The sequence below is a fragment of the Salmo salar genome, chromosome ssa16, assembly GCF_905237065.1.
Source record: "Salmo salar chromosome ssa16, Ssal_v3.1, whole genome shotgun sequence".
In the NCBI taxonomy this organism is placed as follows: domain Eukaryota; kingdom Metazoa; phylum Chordata; class Actinopteri; order Salmoniformes; family Salmonidae; genus Salmo; species Salmo salar.
Genome location: NC_059457.1, coordinates 70,136,629 through 70,160,450, shown reverse-complemented (window position 1 = coordinate 70,160,450; position 23,822 = coordinate 70,136,629). Strand labels below are relative to the sequence as shown.

At 44.5% G+C, this 23,822-nt stretch overlaps 1 protein-coding gene across 4 annotated transcripts in view; it reads left to right on the top strand.

Moving 5' to 3' along the window:
• The window catches only part of LOC106574411 (rho GTPase-activating protein 6), a 106,716-nt gene that overhangs the window by 26,533 nt on the left and 56,361 nt on the right, over nt 1-23,822 (top strand). The window contains exons 1-2 of one of the 4 annotated variants that reach the window (XM_014150285.2): nt 4,838-5,150; nt 5,238-5,311. The exons of 2 other annotated variants lie outside the window; for them this stretch is intronic. In XM_014150285.2, coding sequence (XP_014005760.2) covers nt 5,270-5,311 — 42 coding nt within the window. In that variant the 5' untranslated portion in view covers nt 4,838-5,150; nt 5,238-5,269. Of the gene's footprint in view, nt 1-4,837; nt 5,312-23,822 lie in introns of those variants that run through there. One more of the 4 variants, XM_014150284.2, reaches the window with a different exon arrangement.

Genomic DNA, 23,822 nt, shown 5'->3' with positions numbered 1-23,822 from the left:
CGCTGTGTGACACTGACATTCTATGGACATCCGTAGCATTGTGCTGTCTCTCACATCTGGCAGGCTGCGACGCCATGGCAACAGTCATGTAGGTGCGTAGGTGGAGGATCTGTCTCTGTCGCTGTGTAAAAGCAGCGTGAGCCGCACATCACATTTCCCTGTCTAGGTCTGGTTTTCGCCTGCCTTCAGTGCCTCTGTGTTCGCATTGGTTTCTTCGGGACTAGTGTTCCCCTTAAGGACAGTCTGACATGGAGACATTGAGGACACTTCGCAGAAGGTGCAAGCCTTCTCAAACTACCTTTGAGGTCCTTAACAGTTCACACGAATGCCATTCCAACCACATCATTTGCCATGGTTTTAAAAGCCTCACAAAGCCAAGGCACAACAGAGACATTTCTTAAACTGTGTCGTGAGCTAAACAGGAAATAGATAATGCCATGTTTTAAGTGAGCTAAACAGGGAATAGTTGATGTGAGTGGCCCTGTCTACATGTAAAACTTAAGGGGAGAAATAGAGCACAGTGTTATGCGTGTAGCCTGATAAACGTCACTCCCAATCCGTCACAGGCCAACTTAATCCTAATTGTATCATACCACTGTGCTGGAGAGTACAAGCTGTGCAGTTTCGCCAGAGAAGCCTAACTTCATGACGACATCACTGTGAGGCATGTGATGAAGTATAGCCAGCCATCAGCAGCCAGATATTCAGGCGAAGAGGGTATAACTAGGACACATTTACCCCCAACAAAAGCATGCAGGCCTGGATTCCATCTTACTGCCGTAGCCTTTTGTCTTCTCAAACACTTGGATTTGATTAGCATTTTACTTCCTTCCTACTTTACTTTTAACTTGGAATTTTAGAAAATAAATTCTGACCATTTAAGCTTTTGCATAGGTCTTGAATAGCTCTTGGATGGGACAACTGGAGTAAACAATATGTATAGAAGTCCTGTTCACCCTCAGGATAGAAATGGATTCAGGGCAAGTGGTCCCTGTTGCCTGCTGATTGAAGCCTGGCAATTGAATCTTGACCAGGGGTGGGGCGGATGTGAAGAAGGGTGCCTTAAACCTAACCCTCTTCCTCTGCAAGGACTCATGCTCGTACGGCGACGTTGTCCGAGGCCCATAAAGATGTCAGCGAGAGACACAGTGGTAATAAGCGGCTGTAAACAAGTGCTGTAAATTTGTCCAGGGTTAAATGTTATTGTTTTTCTATTGCAGTATTTCATTGGCTCTTTTCTTGTATCATGGGAGATATCCAGATGAGGAAAGAGAGTCACATAAACAAAACGAATCCACCAAACGATCACAGAAAGGGCAACAACAAAACTCGTGCAAGTATTTCATGTCGAGTTTGACGTCGCAACATCTATTTCTGTGAATGTTTATTAGACAGGTCGTGACCACTTATGGGATATTTTGTCATTTATTGGATTGTCATAAAGGCTTTTATGGGAGATGTTCCATACGATTCAGTGATTTCAGTGCAGAGGCATGTAGTCACTTGACTGGAGAAAGCAGGCACGTAGTAACTGAGCGATGTAAACATTTGCATTTTGCTCCACGCTCTGAGTTTATGATGACAGAAGGTATTAGGATGGCCTCAGATGAGTGCATTTCATTCTTTAGTATTTTTCCAGTTGCATAGCCCGGGAGAAATTACTGAGATAGTAAATAACTTCACACAGAATCAGGCATAGGAATAAACAATTCAACTAGCAGTTATAAAGACAGACACATGGCAGACAGTAGAATATGTCGGGGTTATATATACAGTGTACGTTGTACTGAAGTTGAATCCCAATAAGCAATTGTCCGGACAACCAATGTACACACAACTAGAAATATCAGAGGTGTGAAAGCATAATGGAGCATGTGAAGAAGAAATTAGATATATCATTAGAGGTGTGTGTTTATGTTTCGTGTGTTGGGGAGTAGTTACATTCCACATTCTGTCCGACTGTTAGTCTTTTTGTTATTCCCCTCCGAACCTTTCTCCTCTCATTGCCACAAATATGAATGACTTGACTATGAAATATGTCGCTCATCAATAGGATCATGCTATGCCAGAATCAACAGTGGAAAATATTAAGCACAGTGCTAAATACAATACCAAGAAAATGGCTCTGCCGCTGAACGTTAGCACAGGAAGCAGGTTCAAGGTTACAGAGAAAATCCCAAGGCTCGAGATGTATGTGCTCAAGATGACTCAGGTCAGACTGGATATGATGACTATCATGGTCCCATCTCGGAGCCGTACACTTTCAAAGTTTTACGCTGTGAGGGAGGAAGCTGGGAGGGACCTGCACTTTTTCATTATTATTTCTCACTTGTTGGATTAGGCCTACAATGTGTCTCTTTGACGAACTGTGAGTAAATTGCAAGAGCTCAGGATAATATGTATGTAGGCTTCATCCAGACCGTAAGTAACATTATGGTCTTTTGGTTAGGTTGCCATTTGCAGACACATTTATGAGGCATTTGTTCTACAGCAAATTGAAGATGGAATGTATAGTGTCGGGCATTGTCAAAGTATATCCTACTCACTAACCAGTGAGCAGAATGAAGTGGATTGCTCCACATGAAATAGCAGTGGCCAGTTTGGAATTGAACTGGCAACCTTTTCTCAATAGAGGTGTGGGAGCTGAAACATGTCTTCTGTTTCACTTAATAAACCACTGCTGCTAACCTTTTCTTTTTGATCAGCTTTCCTTCTTGAGTTAAACTCTCTCTCTCTCTCTCTCACTGCCAGGGTTTGAACAGTGAGAGCTCTGCTCGGTTGGGACAAAGCTCCCCATGTTGTATGACGCAACACATCTGGAGTTTTGGGATGTTCTGCCACGTTCCTTCCTCCTTCTTCCTCCTCTGCAGTACAGGCCGCTGTGTCAGCGTGTCAGCTACAGTCACACTGGGACTATCAAACTACCATTTTAGGAGACAAAGGACTTCTCCAGGGGGATCACAAAGTGGCTCCTTCAGATATGAACTGATGTTTACCCAGTGTAGTGAACTCAATGAGTGGCATTGGGGAAAAAAACGTAAATAAATGACTTCATAATTGTTTAATTAGGACAGTGCCACAAGGTCTATGTTTCTTTCAGGGAGCAGGGTTGGCCAACCTAACACGTTTCCCAGGTTCCATACACAGATTGTAACAAATGATGACGTCAGTTGATCGTGATCATGCACTTTGATATAGCTATACTGTAGTGTAATGCAAAACCCCTCCTTTCCTTTTAGTCGGCAGATTTCGTCGGCCTCACACATTCTTCAGATGTTTACACGTCTCATTCTGATTACACTGGTATTCAGCCCGTTTGTGTGTGTGTATGAATGTGCGTATAGCCTACATACCCTAATCATGTGCTGCATGTCATTTTCAATCGAGTCCCCTGAGTTTTAACCATGCCTCCGGGCTGGTACAGTATAAATGTCCCCTATAAGAGCTCTGTACACGAGAGACGGACAGTGAAGAAAGTTTCCCAATAAACCCTTGGCCAGCTAGCCAATAGAGAGCAAAGCAAATGGTTTGCAATAACTCAAGTGAATATGAGTCTGGAAAGTGTATTGTAAACCCCTCACAGGGGGCTAGTATTAGTCCCTGTGCACCGTGACCCGATGAAACCGCTTTATTTCAATTTTATGTTTGTAAAAATTTCAGGCAAACCTTGGCCAGGATTGCTCAACTCTGGTCTCACACAAAGCATTGCACAAACTCAGCAATGTCCCCCTAAAGCCCTAATGGGCTTTTTCATTTATTGTTATTTTTAGCCACTAGTTGTCTTTAATATTCTTTTAACAGTAGTGTAACACATAGCCATCGTGTATAACTGTAAAGTCTGAGGCTCTCATCTATAGCCCCCCCACCGCAAACAATGTACAGAAGGGGTTTTGCGTAGTGATGAGGTCACAACACATTCATTGGTTTACAGTCATTTCCCAGCATCCATACCCCAAAGGCTGTTGATTCTTTGTGAGTTTCTGTAGAAGCAATGGGGTGAACTGTTTATTTTTTTTAATCCAATTACACACCGCTGTGACAACCATGCCTAATACAGCCTACAATAATTGTACAACGGGGGGCAATTGAGTAAACAGCTTATAACAGCTTATAACAGCTTGAGAAAAGAGAGTTTGTTCCAGATGATAGAGGGGAAGATGAAATGAACTGGGGTGCACTGGAAAAGGCACCTTTTCATTAGCTTATGTGTGAGTTTTGTAATTGTTTTTGGGGAACTCAGTCAGGGTCTCAACTTACTGATGAGAGTTAGAAAAGTAGAACGCACAAGGTGCAATTTAAAAATGTGCAGTGCAGCATCAGTTTCCCACTTGTTATGTCAGTCACTCAATTAGCCCATGTCAGCTAGCTTTTGTTGTTGTTGTTGATTGCTAGATAAAGTAGTCTAGCCAGCTATATAGACCTTGTATATTAGTAGGCTTAATCATCACCAGTTTACCTTACCTGACATGCAGGGCATCTGCTCAGGGCCCCATCCTCAACTGAATATACAATCGGTTTTCAGGGACACAGTATCTTCAACCTAGCTATATGTTTTCCCCTGAAAATCGAATGTGGGGACCCGCTCAGGCGTTTCTTTTACACACGCTACATTAGGTTACTGTGGCCCTGACCCCCAGTCACTCTCACACAGATATCATGAACGCGATGGAAACATATATAGAACTGCAAGAAATGTGCTTTAAAACGGCAAAAGTGTCTCACTACCCTATGGCAAAATGTGTAGAATTGCAGGAAATGTATTGTAACACTGCCCCCCACCCAAAAAATGCACTGAATATCTGTATGTTGTTGTTGCATTGGTCGTTCATCTCTTTTACTTTCTCCACTCGCTCTCCGTGTGCTCCCTTGAGGTGCCCGCCTTTAGCCCCTCTCCCTGACTCGTTTCCTTTCTGTTCAGAACGGCGGCGCAGCATCGCTAACTTCAGCAGTAGGTCCACTACAGAGCGGAGTAGCCAGCATGGAGCAGGAGCTGTTGCGCACGGACACTGCTGTCCTCCGTGGCATGCATAACCTCCAACCGTACAAGTGTTGTCCTATTCGGGGATTTGACTATTCAGCATAAACCTTTTACAAGTATTTTTTGTTGTTGTAGCTTTTTTCTTCAATCGAAATTGATGATACAGCGAGTGGTAAGGATATAACGACAACGCTCGTTCCGTTACTTTTGAAAGGATTCAGTTAACATTTATTTTATTTCCTCGTTCACTTTTGGATAGGCTACTGTATATGTGGATACTTGTTCTGAACCATGGGCGACTCCGTATTCTTGGAGAGGCACAATTCTTACCGTGTAAGTATTCTGCGTTATGATTCTCTCTATACAGCCTGTGGTTAAGAAGTGTGGTAGTTGAGACATAGGCTTCCTCCTGTATTTGTTTATGTTAGAGGACAGAGATGGGAGGATATTGGTTTCCTGAAAGCAAATGACTGACACATTGTGCAGCATCGACATGAATCCAGGCTATGTGCTATGCACACTTGTTTTTCTTCTTCCTCCAGGCAGTAGTGTTTTAGCCTCACCTCATTTCAGCTGCTATTCAAATGTAACTCCCATAGAACCATGCAACAAAAATATGTTAGTTTCACACCATCCAGTGTCCTTCCCGATATCAAAACAGGAGAGGAGAAAGCCAGAGGCAGCTAAGGTCAGTGGTAGGCTGCCTCATGACTCCGGAGAGTTATGTGGCTGGCTGAGTGGATGTTACCACAGAGATGAAGAAAGAACAATACAAGCAAAGCCAGTCTATAAGTCTTCTTTTTCTCACTGCCAGATCAGAGTTCCAGTGCAGTGAGTGCACTCAAACTTCACATAGAGCTGTGAGCATAGAAAGCAACAGGTTTTGTGTAGCCTACAACGTCCTGTGCTTTTGGAACCTCAGTGTTTCCAATATTTCATGAACTGAAAATGTTCTCGTTTCCTACCATCAGCCCACAGTCTTCCCTCTTGCTAACTTCACATTCTATGATGCTTCTTATTAGAGAGAGAGAGAGAGAGAGAGAGAGAGAGAGAGAGAGAGAGAGAGAGAGAGAGTGGTGGATGGTAGTCTAATGATGCAAGGGTCAGAGAGGCAGAGTAGAGGACAGAGAGAAACACATACACACACACACACACACACACACACACACACACACACACACACACACACACACACACACACACACACACACACACACACACACACACACACACACACACACACACACACACACACACACGCCTTGCACCTGTCAGAATGTGTTGCATGTTTGCTTAATCCCAGCATGCATTAGGGCTCATTCCAAAGTAACACATATGGAGATAACCCTTCAGAAACAGGTTTATTTACAAGTTTCTGGGATTTAAAAGATAGTGGGTTTCGTAATACATTATAGGAGCTCTGAGGCCCAATGACCCCGTGTTGCCACAATTCTGTTTTGATGTGGTTAAGTGGTTGACTCCATCAGGCACCACAGAGGTGGTAGATAAGGACAAATCAAATCTATGCTGTCGGTGATCACAGAAAATACCTGAACTAATGCAACTATAGCCTCTTTAGCAATTGTGAGTGGTGTCTTTTGTTTACGTAGTGGAGTCTTAACCAAATCGTAGAGTGACAAAGAACTCTTCTGCTTGTAAATCCTCATGGGTGGTAAGATCAGCATTGCGGGTTGCTGTCTTTCCCCTTGGAAATGATGTGGGGTAATTTCTCTCCGTGTGTGAGTAATCTACTGCCCACTGAGGCTGTTCGGTGGGTCGACTTCACTTTATGAGCCATGTTTTTTGCGGTGAAGACTCATAAAAGTGCAACCAAAGATTGAAAAACAATACCGTTTTCTTTGGCTTCTCTGGCCCACACTTTGGTCTCCCAACTGACATTTTTTCTTGAGGGGTATGAAATGTTGTGTGTATGAAAAGCCCATGCAAGTGTGTAGCCTCTCATTTGTGGTATCACTCACACACAGTTTACTTAGATAAACAACATGTCCGCTTCTCTCGCCCGCAATTAATTGGTCGTTCAACTTCAACTGGCTCTGGAGTTATGAATGTTATGTGGAGTGTAAGCAACACATTGCACATATCATATTGCAGAGTGCCTTGGTTTTCATTGTAACTATATAAGCAGACACCACCTAGCCTTAGACACAGCAACTTGAGTGCTGCTTCCTCGAGTGTGTAGGAGTGGTTTATGGTTGGCTGTTGGTAGTGAACTCTGGCATTCTGACGATGCAGTCCAAGGTTAATATCACTGCCGAAGGATCCCAAAGTTGGAGACAAAGCGTGGAAAGGAGGATTAGGTCCGCATAAGCTTTCCCCATCAGCCTTCCAATAAACAAATTCCATATTCCGTCATTCTGTCCACTGTGTATAAATATTCCAGATTCCAGTGTTATACTGGTTGAAGACATTGAGGATTTGAAGAGGAGAGAGAGCAGCACCATGCCTGTTGCCAAGGCGTAAACTTTGAATCTGTCTTGTAGGCAGCCATGTGGCTCTGCTCTGATAGGCTCTGCTAGGTTCTGCTTGGCTCTACTAGGTTCTGCTAGGTTCTGATAGGCTCTAATAGGTTGTGCTAGGCTCTGATAGGTTCTGCTAGGTTCTGCTAGGCTCTACTAGGTTCTGCTAGGTTCTGCTAGGCTCTGCTAGGCTCTGATAGGCTCTACTAGGTTCTGCTAGGTTCTACTAGGTTCTGCTAGGTTCTGCTAGGTTCTGCTAGGCTCTGCTAGGCTCTGATAGGTTGTGCTAGGCTCTGATAGGCTCTGCTCGCTTCGGAGTGATGCTAGCTCCTCCAGGTGTACTAGCGCCTGCGACCCAATACTCAGCCAAGACCCAACTCCTCACTGGGGTGGCAGGTAGCCTAGCGGTTTAGAGCGTTGGGCCAGTAACTGAAAGGTCCTTGAGTAAGACACTTTACCCTAATTGCTCTTTACCCTAAGGGCATCTGCTAAATGACATTTTTTTTTTTAAATGATCAGACCCCACCGGGTTGGTTTTCACCCGGTCACCCCTTTGTTCCGGACCATTCCCAGACGGGTGTTATTACACGGTTGTTATCTAATGTGTTTGGATTCCCTCCTACCCTAATGTTTTTCTCTTGTTGGGGTTTGACGATCCATGATGGATTCTCTCTTCCTCATTTGGCCGAACATCCACTGCCTGCTTCCTCCTTGACTAAAATGGTATGTGTTGATGTCATCTGGATGTCATCTGGTGGCTGGTTGTAGTGTCACGGCATTACACAGGATGGCACAGGGTCACACAGAGTGTTTCTTGGTAGTCTTAAACAGATCTACTTTATAACAAAAGTACACACCCCACACCATGGTTATGGCCTTAAAAAAAGAAGACACCTGAACCATGTCAGATATAGAGTTGAAATCTATTCAATTTTGAGTTTGCATCCCAATATTACATGTTATATACATCACAGAAGCCTGAAATATATCAACATTGTTTGACATAGAAACATAAATGTTTTTTGAATTTTTAATTAATTATGAAATTGTGAAAAATATGAATAACATTCCACCCATGATGCCACTAGAGGGCGCTTTGGTCATATGACTGCAGGAAAGCGCTACAGATATGGTACATTATGTGATGTAGCAACAGACCTATTGGCTACTATGTGCATGTTACTGACTCAGAGAGAGGAAGCAGACAGAAAATCCGACACAGTGACTACAGATCGGATTGTTTAATTGTTGATTCATTGAATGACTGATTACATACGTGCTGGTGTTGTCAGCTGACCTTCAAAAGACTTCTGTATCACAGTGGCTGGGCCTCTGTCTCTGTCCCCCTGTCCACACACTCTCTCTTGCCCTCCTGCCTCTCCCCCTAACCGAGGCATCACTGGCCAAAAGGAACCCGCATTCACCCTCTTCCCTATCCTGGAGACACTCAGAGAGCCTCGTCAGTCTGAGGGCCAAGTACCTGCCCAGACAGGCTCCAAATTCCTCTCATTGTTCTAATACTAAGTAGATGTTTCGTAACGGGGTCTGGCCCCCTTACCTGTTTCCCGCTCACCTTGTCCTTGTTGTTTCCTGAAGGCTGTTTGCTTTGCCCCAACCACAACCACTCCCTCTGCAAATAGGACTCAGGTGATCGACCGCACTAAGAAGGCTGTTTCAGGGCACCTGACTCCATGATTAAACACAGTCGGATCCTATGGCATCCAGGATGTTGCCCAGTTCCAACAGTGTTTGAGTAGATTTCTATTGATTCTGATTGAGTTAGAGCTGTTCTAGTTCTAACATTTCTATTTCTATCAAGCCTTTACTTTTTTTTCAGTTACCGGCGATTTCAGTGATTTCAGCCAGCATGGTCAAACTAATGATACAGTATAACATGTTGTATTGGACTCTGAGGAAACAGATTCAGTGTGTTGGATCTCTACTTACAGTTGTGTAATCTGACCAGAACCTCACATATAAATACAAGGAATAAGCTGTACTGTTTAATATCATTTTCCAAAAACATTTTAAGAGGCTTTTTTTTTATTTATCTCATGATTTAAGTTGTATTGCAGGATTAAAACCTCCATAACAGCCCAACAGGGGTCAAATGTTGGATGTTAATGTCACGTCCTGGCCAGTATAAGGGTTAATTGTTATTGTAGTTTGGTCAGGACGTGGCAGAGGGTATTTGTTTTATGTGGTTCAGGGTGGTGTGTTGGTAAGAGGGCGTTTGATTTAGTATTTCCGGGTTTTTGGTTTATGATCTATGTTTATGTAATTCTATGTTGAGTCTAGTGTGTCTGTTTCTATGTTTGGGTTCATTGGGGTTGGGACTCTCAATTGAATGCAGGTGTTGTCTATTTGCCTTTGATTGAGAGTCCCATATATGAGGGTGTGTTTGTCTGTTGTGGGAGATTGTTCTTGGATTGCTGTGTTGCCTTCAAGACTGTTATTTTGTTGTTCATGGTTTTGTTATTTTTGTATACGTGTTTGTTTGGTTATTCCTTCTTTTCCCGTAAATGAAGAGGATGAGTATACACATACCTGCTGCGTTTTGGTCCGCCATTTCTAACGACGAGAGTGACAGAATCTCCCACCAACTAAGGACCAAGCAGCAGAAGAAAAGGGACTTCGAGTTGGACTGGCGGGAGAGATGGACCTGGGAGGAAGTTCTGGACGGGGCTGGACCTTGACACCAGGCTGGGGATTATCGCCGCCCGCAGTGGGAAATTGAGGCAGAGAGGCGGAGGTACGAGGCCTTGGACGCGCTGAGGGAGAAGCACGAGAGGCACCCCTAAGAATTGTTTTTGGGGGGGCACACGGGTAGTTTGGCTAGGCCTAGGAAGAGTCGGAAGCCAGCTACCCGTGGTTATATGGAGGAGCGTATGAGGTGGAGAGCGCCATGTTTCGCTGAGGAGCGCACTATCTCACCCATACGCACGCACAGTCCGGTGCGCGTTATTTCAGCCCCTCGCAGGTGCCGTGCTAGAGCGGGCATCCAGCCTGGTAGGAGGATGCCTGCGCAGCGCATCTGGTCGCCGGTACGCCTCCGAGGACCAGGCTACCCAACTCCCGCTCTACGCACGGCTACCATCAGGCCCCTGCACAACCCAGTCCGCCCTGTACAAGCACCCCGCTCGTGCAGGGCTACTAGTTCCATCCATCCAGGACGGGTTGTGCAGGAGGTAAGATCAAGACCGCCTGTGCGCCTCCATAGCCCTGGGTTTCCAGCTCCTGTCTCTCGTGCGGACCCGGAAGTGCGTCAACCCAGTCCGACTCGTCCTGTTCCCGCACTAGCCTGGAGGTGCGTGTTCCCAATCTGGTACGCCCAGTACCAGCACCACGCACCAGGCTTCAAGTGCGTAAACCCAGCCTCGCCAGTCAACAGTCGCCAGAGCTGCCCGCCAGTCAACAGTCGCCAGAGCTGCCCGCCAGTCAACAGTCGCCAGAGCTGCCCGCCAGTCAACAGTCGCCAGTGCTGCCCCGAGCCGCCGGAGTGGCCAGTGCTGCCCCGAGCCGCCGGAGTGGCCAGTGCTGCCCCGAGCCGCCGGAGTGGCCAGTGCTGCCCCGAGCCGCCGGAGTGACCAGTGCTGCCCCGAGCCGCCGGAGTGGCCAGAGCTGCCCCGAGCCGCCGGAGTGGCCAGACTGCCCCGAGCCGCCAGACTGCCCCGACTGCCTGGAACGGCCAGAACCGGAGCCACCTCCTGATATAGGTGGGTTGGGGAGGGGGGGTGTAGCACAGTGCCGTCGTTGACGGCAGCCACCCTCCCTTCCCTCCCTTTTAGTAGAGGGGAAATTTTGTTTTGTTTGGGGTTGTGGTTTTTGTTGTTTTTTTTGTTGTTTTTTAAGGTGCTTCCGGGGTTAGCACCTTTAAGGGGGGGGTACTGTCACGTCCTGGCCAGTATAAGGGTTAATTGTTATTGTAGTTTGGTCAGGACGTGGCAGAGTGTATTTGTTTTATGTGGTTCAGGGTGGTGTGTTGGTAAGAGGGAGTTTGATTTAGTATTTCCGGGTTTTTGGTTTATGATCTATGTTTATGTAATTCTATGTTGAGTCTAGTGTGTCTGTTTCTATGTTTGGGTTCATTGGGGTTGGGACTCTCAATTGAAGGCAGGTGTTGTCTATTTGCCTTTGATTGAGAGTCCCATATATGAGGGTGTGTTTGTGTTTGTCTGTTGTGGGAGATTGTTCTTGGATTGCTGTGTTGCCTTCAAGACTGTTATTTTGGCGTTCATCGTTTTGTTATTTTTGTATACGTGTTTGTTTGGTTTTTCCTTATTTTCCCGTAAATAAAGAGGATGAGTATACACATACCTGCTGCGTTTTGGTCCGCCATTTCTAACGACGAGAGTGACAGTTAAAATCGGATGCAGTTATTTTGTTCCGGTGCCCATTTAGCCTGGGACTGGAAAATCCTGTGGTGTTACAGAGGTCACAGGGTCAAAAGGTGAGACAGGGGTCAGCACATCTCTGTCATCTGATTAACTTTTCTGATATGTCTCTTTGTGTACGGTCAAAGGTCATGGAGCTCACTGAACTGCAGCCAAGGCAATGTTCAGGATCGGGGGAGTGTGGCTAGGCTAACTCAACCAGCCAGGGGAGAGGAACATTCAAAGTTAAAGCTTATGCACCTACATTGAGAAACTTAGATGATGCATGGAAAATAGTGGGATATGCTTCCGATGGAAATAGTGTCCAAGTGAACTCTGGAAGATTCCCTGCTTCCCTGTAAATTCCCCTTAATGATGTAGATGTAAAAAGCTTTTTATATAATTTTCCCTGATCAAAAACCTGGAACTCCTTGACAAATTCATGTTCTTTGCTTACATGGAGCCAATTTCCTGCAGCGCCCAAGACAGAGATTGAATGGATAGAAAGGACATTCCCACTTGATTTCACATGGACACTTGAATGCTCAGAAGAGTTATAGTTGCAAAGAGCGAATGAACATTGCACTTTATTGTAGACTGTAAAGTGAGTGTAATGGTTCTACATTCAATTTCTATTCCTGGAAACCGAAGCACTGCCAATCTAGATGATGAAGAGCACATATTCTACCATATAAGGAGAATTCTGCAGACTACTTATTCACAGAAGGTTACAGGCCTAAGAGGGCTTGTGGTGGTTTTATGTGTAAACGTGTGTCTATGCTTGAGTGCTTGTGTGAGTGAATGTGTGTGTGTGTTGTGGCATTCACAGGTCTGTGTATGGGTGGCCATAGTTAATTAAAGCCCAGTGTGGGACCTCTTAGCTCATGCTGATGTGGCCGGTGACACTTTGCTTCTTGAAAGTCCAATATCTTGAAAATGTGACAGCTGACATGCAAAACATTTCGGGACTGTATTAGCAGTGGACTAATGAAAAAAAACACACCAAAAAGATCGTTTCCATGCTGAGGTGAGGAATGTCAGGCCGACAAGGGTGTCTACGCATACAACACATACAACACACACACACACACACACACACACACACACACACACACACACACACACACACACACACACACACACACACACACACACACACACACACACACACACACAGCCCAGTGTGTGACCTCATCATACACTGAGGCCGAACGAGGTTTAAGCATCACTGATTAGTGAATTTTCAACGACACTGAAATCCCACTCAATATATTATATTTACCACATCAAAGGTCTGACATCAGGATGACATTCCTCATCATTACAGCTGAACGACTACACCTTTCACTTTCAACTGGTTGTGGTAAACACTGTATGTGGCTGAAACAAAAGCAGAACGTGCTCGTCTCCCCCACTCTCCTGGCATGTTTTCTGGTCGTGTCTTGTGACTGTGAGCTGATAGCTCCTCTCTCCATCAGAGGATTCCAACAGGAAGGGTCAGAGGTGCATGGCACAGACGAAACGCCAACGGGATGAACGGGAGACCGAACAACCATCCATCAGAAGTTATGTGGGGCTCGAGGGCTGTCTCCTCTGCCTTCAGACTCTCTTCTATCTTATCTCCAGCATGTGGACATTTATCTTGTGTTATGATAGCCTCGTGTGGTTAGACTGAGCGACTCTCTCTCAATGGACTGAGCGAGCAAGCTCCTTTAGGAAGTGAAAGTTGTTTGTCACTTATTCCATGTTTTGAGTTCAAGAGGAAGGAGATGTCAGTGGCTAAGTCGAAGCACTGTTCTATGGGTGATGCCGTGATGGACCTTTCCCTTTTGCTAGTAACGTCACAACATCAACCAAGGCCTCCTCGTTAGTATATATCCCATGTCTAGAGATAGCTGTATATTCCCAATGAGACCCCCCCCCCCCCCCAGACGCAACGTAGAAATGTCGAAGAGCTTCCCACTTTGCTTCACAGGGTTCCTGTGATGTCAGAGAATGAAAGAGAGAGCGAGAACAAAACGATAGTGTGTTCCTTCTTTTTGAGTCTCAGGTCTGTGAAAAGGCAGCAAGGCTACTCCCCACCCTCTCTCTTAGACCCTCAGGAGGATAGAGCCCAGTTTGACTTAGAGGGTCCTTGTCTAAGAAAACATTCAGTGAAGACCGTTAACTACTTGGGGCTATGTGGGACGCTAGCGTGCCACCCGTGGTGCACCCTATCAACAGCAGGTGCATTTCAAGAGCGGTAAATTTGAAACCAAATAAATGTCAAAATTCAAATTTTTCAAACATACAACTATCTTACACCCTTTGAAAGATAAACATCTCCTTAATCTAACCACGTTGTCCGATTTCAAAAAGGTTTTACGGCGAAAGCATAAAGTTAGATTATGTTAGGAGAGTACATTGACAATAGCTGTGTGTAATGTTTTGTCAATTCAAAGACAGGGTCACCAAAACCATAAAACCAGCTAAAATAATGCACTAACCTTTTACAATCTCCATCAGATGACACTCCTAGGACATTATGTTAGACAATGCATGCATTTTTAGTTCTATCAAGTTCATATTTATATCCAAAAACAGCGTTTTACTATGGCATTGATGTTGAGAAAATCGTTTCCCTCGAATAACCGGCAGTCAAGTCAGCACCACAAATTAAATAATTAAAATTAGAAAACATTGGTAAAATATTATATTGTCATTTAAAGAATTATAGATTTACATCTCTTGAACGCAATCAACTTGCCAGATTTAAAAATAACCTTACTGGGAAATCACACTTTGCAATAATCTGAGCACTGCGCCCAGAAAAATATGCTTTGCTATACAGACAAACGGCCATGTTGGAGAGATCTAAAATCGAAAATACTATGTAAATAATCCATTACCTTTGATTCTCTTCATCAGATGTCACTTCCCGGAATCCCAGGTCCATAACGAATGTAGTTTTGTTCAAAAAAGCTCATCATTTATATCCAAAAAGATCCGTGTTGTTAGCACATGATCTAAGCCAGCCGGACTTCTCGTCATGAACGAGGGGAAAAAATATATTTACGTTCGTTCAAACATGTCAAACGTTGTATAGCATAAATCATTAGTGCCTTTTTTAACCAGAACATGAATAATATTCAAGGTGGATGAATGCATTCTCTTTTATAACGTATTGGAACGAGGGTACCCAACATGAACTCACGCGCCAGGGTCTAATCGGCCATCACCGTTCCATGGCTCTTGTTCGGTCAGATCTCACAGTAAAAGACTCAAAACACTTTGTAAAGGCTGGTGACATCTAGTGGAAGCAATAGGAAGTGCCAAATCATTAATCAACCCCTGTGTGTTTCAATGGCATAGGCTTAAAGGTAATTCAACACATCAGGTATCCACTTCCTGTCAGAAAATGTCTCAGGGTTTTGCCTGCCAAATGAGTTCTGTTATACTCACAGACACCATTCAAACAGTTTTAGAAACTTTAGGGTGTTTTCTATCCATATATAATAAGTATATGCATATTCTAGTTACTGGGTAGGATTAGTAACCAGATTAAATCGGGTACGTTTTTTTATCCAGCCGTGAAAATACTGCCCCCTAGCCCCAACAGGTTAAGGTCCAGCACTTTATCTCTTCCCTTGCCAAGGCCTACAGAGTATAAAAGGCTGGGTGGTTCTGCTGACAGCCAGCAGATAGCTGGATTAATGGCCAGACCTCTGGCTTTCCAAGAGGAATCAATTTTAATTGTGGTAAATAAGTCCAAAAAGAGGGTGAAATCATATCAGAAAACTAGCTAAGTAAGTATACAGATACATGGTGTGATTAAGAAACTCAAAAATATCCGACTAAATTGTACTTTTAGAAAGGGTGGACCCAAATGGATTCACCAAAAAAATTGTCAACAGGGATTGTAATTTATACAGCTGAAGTGCTCTCTAATTGTCAGAGCTTAGGCTGTATTATGGCCTGTCGATTATTCACTGAGGAACGGGTCTCTCCAGGATTTGTGTAGTTATGAAATTACACTTTTAGTGGAAGAGTCTTTCTAATAGGTAGTTTGGGAGTCATTTGTCACTTTGAGGGACGTTGAGGAGGAAGTTGTGAGGGCAGGAGAACAGAATTAAGTCATTGTCTTATAAACACACCAATATATCACTATCTGAGGAACTATTGTGTGTGTGTGTGTGTGCATGTGTGGAAGGAAAGCAGTGCATGTGTAGACTTTATTTATTTATTTATTTTATTTCACCTTTATTTAACCAGGTAGGCAAGTTGAGAACAAGTTCTCATTTACAATTGCGACCTGACCTAGATAAAGCAAAGCAGTTTGACACATACAACAACACAGAGTTACACATGGAGTAAAACAAACCTACAGTCAATAATATAGTAGAAAAATAAGTCTATATACAAAGTGAGCAAATGAGGTGAGATAAGGGAGGTAAAGGTAAAAAAGGCCATGGTGGCGAAGTAAATACAATAAAGCAAGTAAAACACTGGAATGGTAGATTTGCAGTGGAAGAAAGTGCAAAGTAGAAATAGAAATAATGGGGTGCAAAGGAGCAAAATAAATAAATACAGTAGGGGGTGAGGTAGTTGTTTGGGCTAAATTATAGATGGGCTATGTACAGGTGCAGTAATCTGTGAGCTGCTCTGACAGCTGGTGCTTAAAGCTAGTGAGGGAGTTAAGTGTTTCCAGTTTTAGAGATTTTTGTAGTTCGTTCCAGTCATTGGCAGCAGAGAACTGGAAGGAGAGGCGGCCGAAGGAGGAATTGGCTTTGGGGGTGACAAGGGAGATATACCTGCTGGAGCGCGTGCTACAGGTGGGTGCTGCTACGGTGACCAGCGAGCTGAGATAAGGGGGAACTTTACCTAGCAGGGTCTTGTAGATGACCTGGAGCCAGTGGGTTTGGCGACGAGTATGAAGCGAGGGCCAGCCAACGAGAGAGTACAGGTCGCAGTGGTGGGTAGTATATGGGGCTTTGGTGACAAAACGGATGGCACTGTGATAGACTGCATCCAATTTATTGAATAGGGTATTGGAAGCTATTTTCTAAATGATGTCGCCGAAGTCGAGGATCGGTAGGATGGTCAGTTTTACGAGGGTATGTTTGGCAGCATGAGTGAAAGATGCTTTGTTGCGAAATAGGAAGACAATTCTAGATTTAACTTTGGATTGGAGATGTTTGATGTGAGTCTGGAAGGAGAGTTTCCAGTCTAACCAGACAGCTAGGTATTTGTAGTTGTCCACATATTCTAAGTCAGAATAGTCCAGAGTAGTGATGCTGGACAGGCGGGCAGGTGCAGGCAGCGATCAGATGAAGAGCATGCATTTAGTTTTACTTGTATTTAAGAGCAGTTGGAGGCCACGGAAGGAGAGTTGTATGGCATTGAAGCTCGTCTGGAGGGTAGTTAACACAGTGCCCAAAGAAGGGCCAGAAGTATACAAAATGGTGTCATCTGCGTAGAGGTGGATCAGAGACTCACCAGCAGCAAGAGCGACATCATTGATGAAAACAGAGAAAAGAGTCGCCCAAGAATTGAACCCTGTGGCACCCCCATAGAGACGGCCAGAGGCCCGGACAACAGGCCCTCCGATTTGACACACTGAACTCTATCAGAGAAGTAGTTGGTGAACCAGGCGAGGCAATCATTTGAGAAACCAAGGCTATTGAGTCTGCCGATGAGGATGTGGTGATTGACAGAGTCGTTTCTTATCGATGGCGGTTAAGATATCGTTTAGGACCTTGAGCGTGGCTGAGGTGCACCCATGACCAGCTCTGAAACCAGATTGCATAGCGGAGAAGGTGCGGTGGGATTCAAAATGGTCGGTAATCTGTTTGTTGACTTGGCTTTTGAAGACTTTAGAAAGGCAGGGTAGGATAGATATAGGTCTGTAGCAGTTTGGGTCAAGAGGGTCCCCCCCATTGAAGAGGGGGATGACCACAGCTGCTTTCCAATCTTTGGGAATCTCAGACGACACGAAAGAGAGGTTGAACAGGCTAGTAATAGGGGTTGCAACAATTTCGGCAGATAATTTTAGAAAGAAAGGGTCCAGATTGTCTAGCCCGGCTGATTTGTAGGGGTCCAGATTTTGCAGCTCTTTCAGAACATCAGCTGACTGGATTTGGGAGAAGGAGAAATGGGGAAGGCTTGGGCGAGTTGCTGTGGGGGGTGCAGTGCTGTTGACCGGGGTAGGGGTAGCCAGGTGGAAAGCATGGCCAGCCGTAGAAAAATGCTTATTGAAATTCTCAATTATAGTGGATTTATTGGTGGTGACAGTTTCCTATCCTCAGTGCAGTGGGCAGCTGGGAGGAGGTGCTGTTATTCTCCAAGGACTTTACAGTGTCCCAGAACTTTTTTGAGTTTTGTTGCAGGAAGTAAATTTCTACTTGAAAAAGCTAGCCTTTGCTTTTCTAACTGCCTGTGTATATTGGTTTCTAACTTCCCTGAAAAGTTGCATATCACGGGGGCTGTTCGATGCTAATGCAGAACGCCACAGGATGTTTTTGTGTTGGTTAAGGGCAGCCAGGTCTGGAGAGAACCAAGGGCTATATCTGTTCCTGGTTCTACATTTCTTGAATGGGGCATGCTTATTTAAGATGGTGCGGAAGGCTTTTTTAAAAAAATAACCATGAATCCTCTACTGAAGGTATTGAGGTCAATATCCTTCCAGGATACCCTGGCCAGGTCGATTAGAAAGGCCTGCTCGCTGAAGTGTTTCAGGGAGCATTTGACAGTGATGAGTGGAGGTCGTTTGACCGCTGACCCATTACGGATGCAGGCAATGAGGCAGTGATCGCTGAGATCTTGGTTGAAAACAGCAGAGGTGTATTTAGAGGGCAAGTTGGTCAGGATGATATCTATGAGGGTGTCCGTGTTTACGGCTTTGGGGTGGTACCTGGTAGGTTCATTGATAATTTGTGTAAGGGCATCAAGCTTAGATTGTAGGGTGGCTGGGGTGTTAAGCATGTCCCAATTTAGGTCACCTAGCAGCACGAGCTCTGAAGATAGATGGGGGGCAATCAGTTCACATATGGTGTCCAGAGCACAGCTGGGGGCAGAGGGTGGTCTATAGCAGGCAGCAACGGTGAGAGACTTGTTTTTAGAGAGGTGGATTTTTAAAAGTAGAAGTTCAAATTGTTTGGGTACAGACCTGGATAGTAGGACAGAACTCTGCAGGCTATCTCTGCAGTAGATTGAACACTGCCCCATTTGGCCGTTCTATCTTGTCTGAAAATGTTGTAGTTAGGTATGGAGATTTCAGAGTTTTTGGTGGTCTTCCTAAGCCAGGATTCAGACACGGCTAGGACATCCGGGTTGGCTGAGTGTGCTAAAGCAGTGAATAAAACAAACTTAGGGAGGAGGCTTCTAATGTTAACGTGCATGAAACCAAGGCTTTACGGTTACAGAAGGCATCAAAAGAGAGCGCCTGGGGAATAGGAGTGGAGCTAGGCACTGCAGGGCCTGGATTAACCTCTACATCGCCAGAGGAAGAGAGGAGGAGTAGGATAAGGGTACGGCTAAAAGCTATGAGAATTGGTCGTCTAGGACGTCCGGAACAGAGAGTAAAAAGGAGAAGGTTTCTGGGGACGATAAAATAGCTTCAAGGTATAATGTACAGACAAAGGTATGGTAGGATGTGAATACAGTGGAGGTAAACCTAGGCATTGAGTGATGATGAGAGAGATATTGTCTCTAGAAACATCATTGAAACCAGGTGATGTCATCGCATGTGTGGGTGGTGGAACTGAGAGGTTGGATAAGGTATAATGAGCAGGGCTAGAGGCTCTACAGTGAAATAAACCAATAAACACTAACCAGAACAGACTTGACAGCCTACCAGTGTTAGACTATGTTTATAGTGGAGCGGTACCGTGCAGTATGCTAATAAAAAATGCCTCATTAACACTCATCAACAAGAATTCAAACTGTTGAACGACATTCATCATCATGAACAAATAAATTGACTGGATAGAACACTGACTACACCCCACAGTTCAAATGCCCATAGAAACACTCGGCTAAAAGGGAAAGTTGTCCACAACACTGGACTCCGAAGAGGTCAGCTGAAGGTTGCAGTGCTGGAGGGAGGAGGTAGAGCCGGGCAACTCGGCACAATCATTTGCCAGGAAAATCAATAAAGCACCAGCCTCTCACTCCGTGACCGAACCGACCTAACTGATATGCAGTGCCCTGGTGCTGGAAAGCTGGGCACTGGGTGGCTTTTCTGTGTTGAAGGTGTTTAAAAGCCAAGGACTCTTTCGCTCGCTCGCATGCACACATGCACACACGCACACACACACACACACAAACACACACACACACACACACACACACACACACACACACACACACACACACACACAGACACACACGCATACCTGCCGGAAGTGACACTTGTCTCACACTTCCTGAGCTGAGAGAAATTAGCAGCAATGACTGTGGCAGCTTGTGACATTGCGAGTCATTGTTAAATCAAATCCAACTGGTAAATCATACTGTGGTTGTGTTATTGTTCACAAAACAACTCAACTGCGGTAGAGATAAGGACATAATTGTCTTTCAGCAAATTCAACATACAAGCCACACACAGAGGCCTGCATACATTTGCATGCACGGATGCACACGCACACAGATGCGTACACAGATGCGCGTGCGCACACACACACACACACACACACACACACACACACAGTCTAACAAAAAAATAAACAAACTTTGAAAAGCTTTTCTCTGAGGTGGAAGAAAGTGATGGTGACCTTTTGTGCCACGGTCAGATATCATCCAGGTCATACCGGGGCCAGGCATTCTCATTCAGCCATGGAGTTCTCTTTGTCCAAGAGAAAGTTCTGTAAGAATTCCTTTCCTATTGGTCATATCACCTACTGAGTGTACAGTTGGCAGGGTTCAAAGACAAACATTTCCTATACATAGGCATTCATAACACAGTTCATGACAAAGTGGTGATGTATCAACAGCAACCCGCTGAGCACAGCCGTCAATTCAAGGTCTATTCCACATTGGTTCAACGTAATTGAATTGAAACGACGTGGACACAGCATTGACTTAACCAGTGTGTGCCCAGTGTGAAGTATCTGAGGTGGTTTTCAAGTGACACAATGGAGGACACCATTTGAGTTGTTCCATTCTATAGATCAGGGGTTCTTAAACGTTTTCATCTCGAGACCCAAATGCGTAGTTGACCGTCCTCCCGTGACCCAAATCCTCCTCCAACAACCCAAATTAAGAAGAAATAGTGTGTGATGTATTTTCAGAACCCGCGACCCACCTCTCACATGCCCACGGCCCACTTTGGGTCCCGACCCATAGTTTAAAGAAACCTTAATGTATGTTGAATGAATAATGGCCCGTCGAAAGTTGACAGGAGAATTACAGGACAGGATAAATGTACTGTGATAACCTCTCCATCGGGACATCTGAGAAACGACTTTACAGGCCCTTGCGTAACCGTTCTGGTTATGAATCGTTTTCATTTTCAGCCTGCTTAAGTCAGCACAGCCATAACACTCTGTAACCATCAATCACATTCTCATGAACATCTGATGGCTTCTTAGAGTCTTAGCGCGTAGCGAGTGTAAACGGTGCCATGTGTCTCGTAAAGGGGCATTTCCTGGTGCTCGGCCTTCCCCCTGTCACCAAAGCTTTAAACCAGCCCAGTGGAACCAAGCAGTGTTGTAATCCCTTTTTTTTTAACAGGGCCTGTCAAAGTGAGGACTAGGTAGCGGATGGAATGCAGTTTGGCTTGGGGCTCGTTGACAGTGGGCTAGTTCGAGCGTTGTTTAAGCGTTGTTAGAGAGTGGCCCATGCCATTTAGCTAAAGAAGCTCTCGTAAGAGCCAGAGCTGCCGTGACATCACGTTAACAGGCCACAAGGGCCACAGATTTAGTCTCCCCATGCTAGAGGGATGTTGCGAGTGGTTCGCAGGAAGTGTGAAATGTCACAGCGAGTGTAGCACGTCTGGAGGTCCCCGGTGTGTTTTGTTACCCGGCGAACAAACACTGGTTTCCTGAAAAAAAGAGAGGAGATAGGGAAGGAAGAGAGGAAAGAGAACGAAGAGGAGAGGAGAGAGGGAAGGAAGAGAGCAAAGGGAACGAAGAGGAGAGGAGAGAGGGAAGGAAGAGAGGAAAGGGAACGAAGAGGAGAGGAGAGAGGGAAGGAAGAGAGGAAAGGGAACGAAGAGGAGAGGAGAGAGGGAAGGAAGAGAGGAAACGGAACGAAGAGAAGAGGAGAGAGGGAAGGAAGAGAGGAAAGGGAACGAAGAGGAGAGGAGAGAGGGAAATAAAACGTTTCACTTCTCTGGCCCCCACAGAAAACCTCCAGTCTTGACGGTGGAACATTGTGAAATATTGTGTTGTTGTTTTTCTCTAGTTCTTGGTCCTAAGAAAACCACCTTAGCAACCAAAGTTTCTCCGAAACCAACTAGTGGATCATGTGGCTCAATATGGTCGTTCAGCTTGATTGCTCCTGATTGATTCGCTATTTATTTCCAGACGTCCCGACTGAGGAGGATGATTGAGTGGCACATTATTTCTTGGGGAATGGGTTATGTAGTGATATGTTCTCATGCCGTGGGTATGGCAGAGTGTTCTCTCGGAGCATTCTGTGCGAAACCAATGCCCAGTGGGCTAGTTAGCAAACACGCTGCCTCCTAGACAGACAAAGCAGCTGAGAGGGGGAAAGAGCACTAGCGGTTCTGGAGGGGGGGGGGGGGGGGGTAGTGCCCCTGTGACAACAATTTGGGACCCCCTTGTGGCCCCCCTAAATGTGGAGTATGAAATATTTTTACATAACAAATTTTTGCTATCGTTCTTTTTTTACATCCGTTATTAGACAGTGGCAACGATGATGATTATGAACATGGTCTTTTGCCTGCTAATGCCTGCAATGCAGTGAAGAAAACGATATGACAACAATAACGTCTAATGTAACTGGCCCCTCTAACAGTACAACTGGTCCCAGATTGGCCCCCCCAGTTGAAATGGTCTAGAACCACCACTGGGAAAGAGACCAGAAGGTGCTGACTACTGAAGCTAACTTCTGCAGTTAAGAGTTCCTAGAGTTATTGACACACATTGGAAGGCCGTACTTATAACATGCCTCAGCTATACTGCCATTACCACCTCTGGTTTGGGCATAGTCTATAACTCACAGCACTATAATTAACTAAGTTGGACAAAGGTAATTTCATTCAAGATCAGCCACTCCCTTTTCACCTAACCAAAACCTCATGTATTGCCTCGGGTCAACATGTTTGATCACCCTGGTAGCTTTGACAACAAAGGACAATTGCAAACTAATGGAGTACATCCTCTGTTGTAAACACAGAACAATGGTGCCATTGTGGCCTGCACAGTAAATTTATCAGAGTAATTTTTACTCAAATTGAATACAATTATACTCTACAAAAGATAACATTTGGTCCCAGTCTAAATAGAGTAAAAATTACTCTTGTTACAGAGTTCAATTTTCAAAGTTATTTCTACTGTATTCAGTGTTTATATTTAACTCTACAAACTGTAATTTACTCCATTTAGCTTAACATGGAAACAACTCTACTGCCAATTCACTCAATATAGAATTGAATATTATCTGTGGAAAGTGTCATTTCTTACTCAAATTGAATACATTTTTACTCAACAAAGATAACGTTTGGTCCTAGTCTAAATAGAGTGAAAATTACTCTTGTTGCAGTTTATTTTTTTTTGTTATTTCTACTCTATTCAGTCTTTATATAACTCTACAAACTGTAATTTACTCTATTTTGCTTAAAATGAAAACTCTGCCAGTTCACTCAATATAGAATTTAATATTATCAGCCAAGATTGGCATTTGTACAACTAAACTTAACGTCAATAAATCAGAAGTCAGTATTTAACAAAGCACTTTATTGTTAATTGTAAGACATTTGCAATACATACATCAAAATACTGATGATAATAAAATAAAATTGTGGACTGAAATGAAATGTTGGCCGCTGTTCAC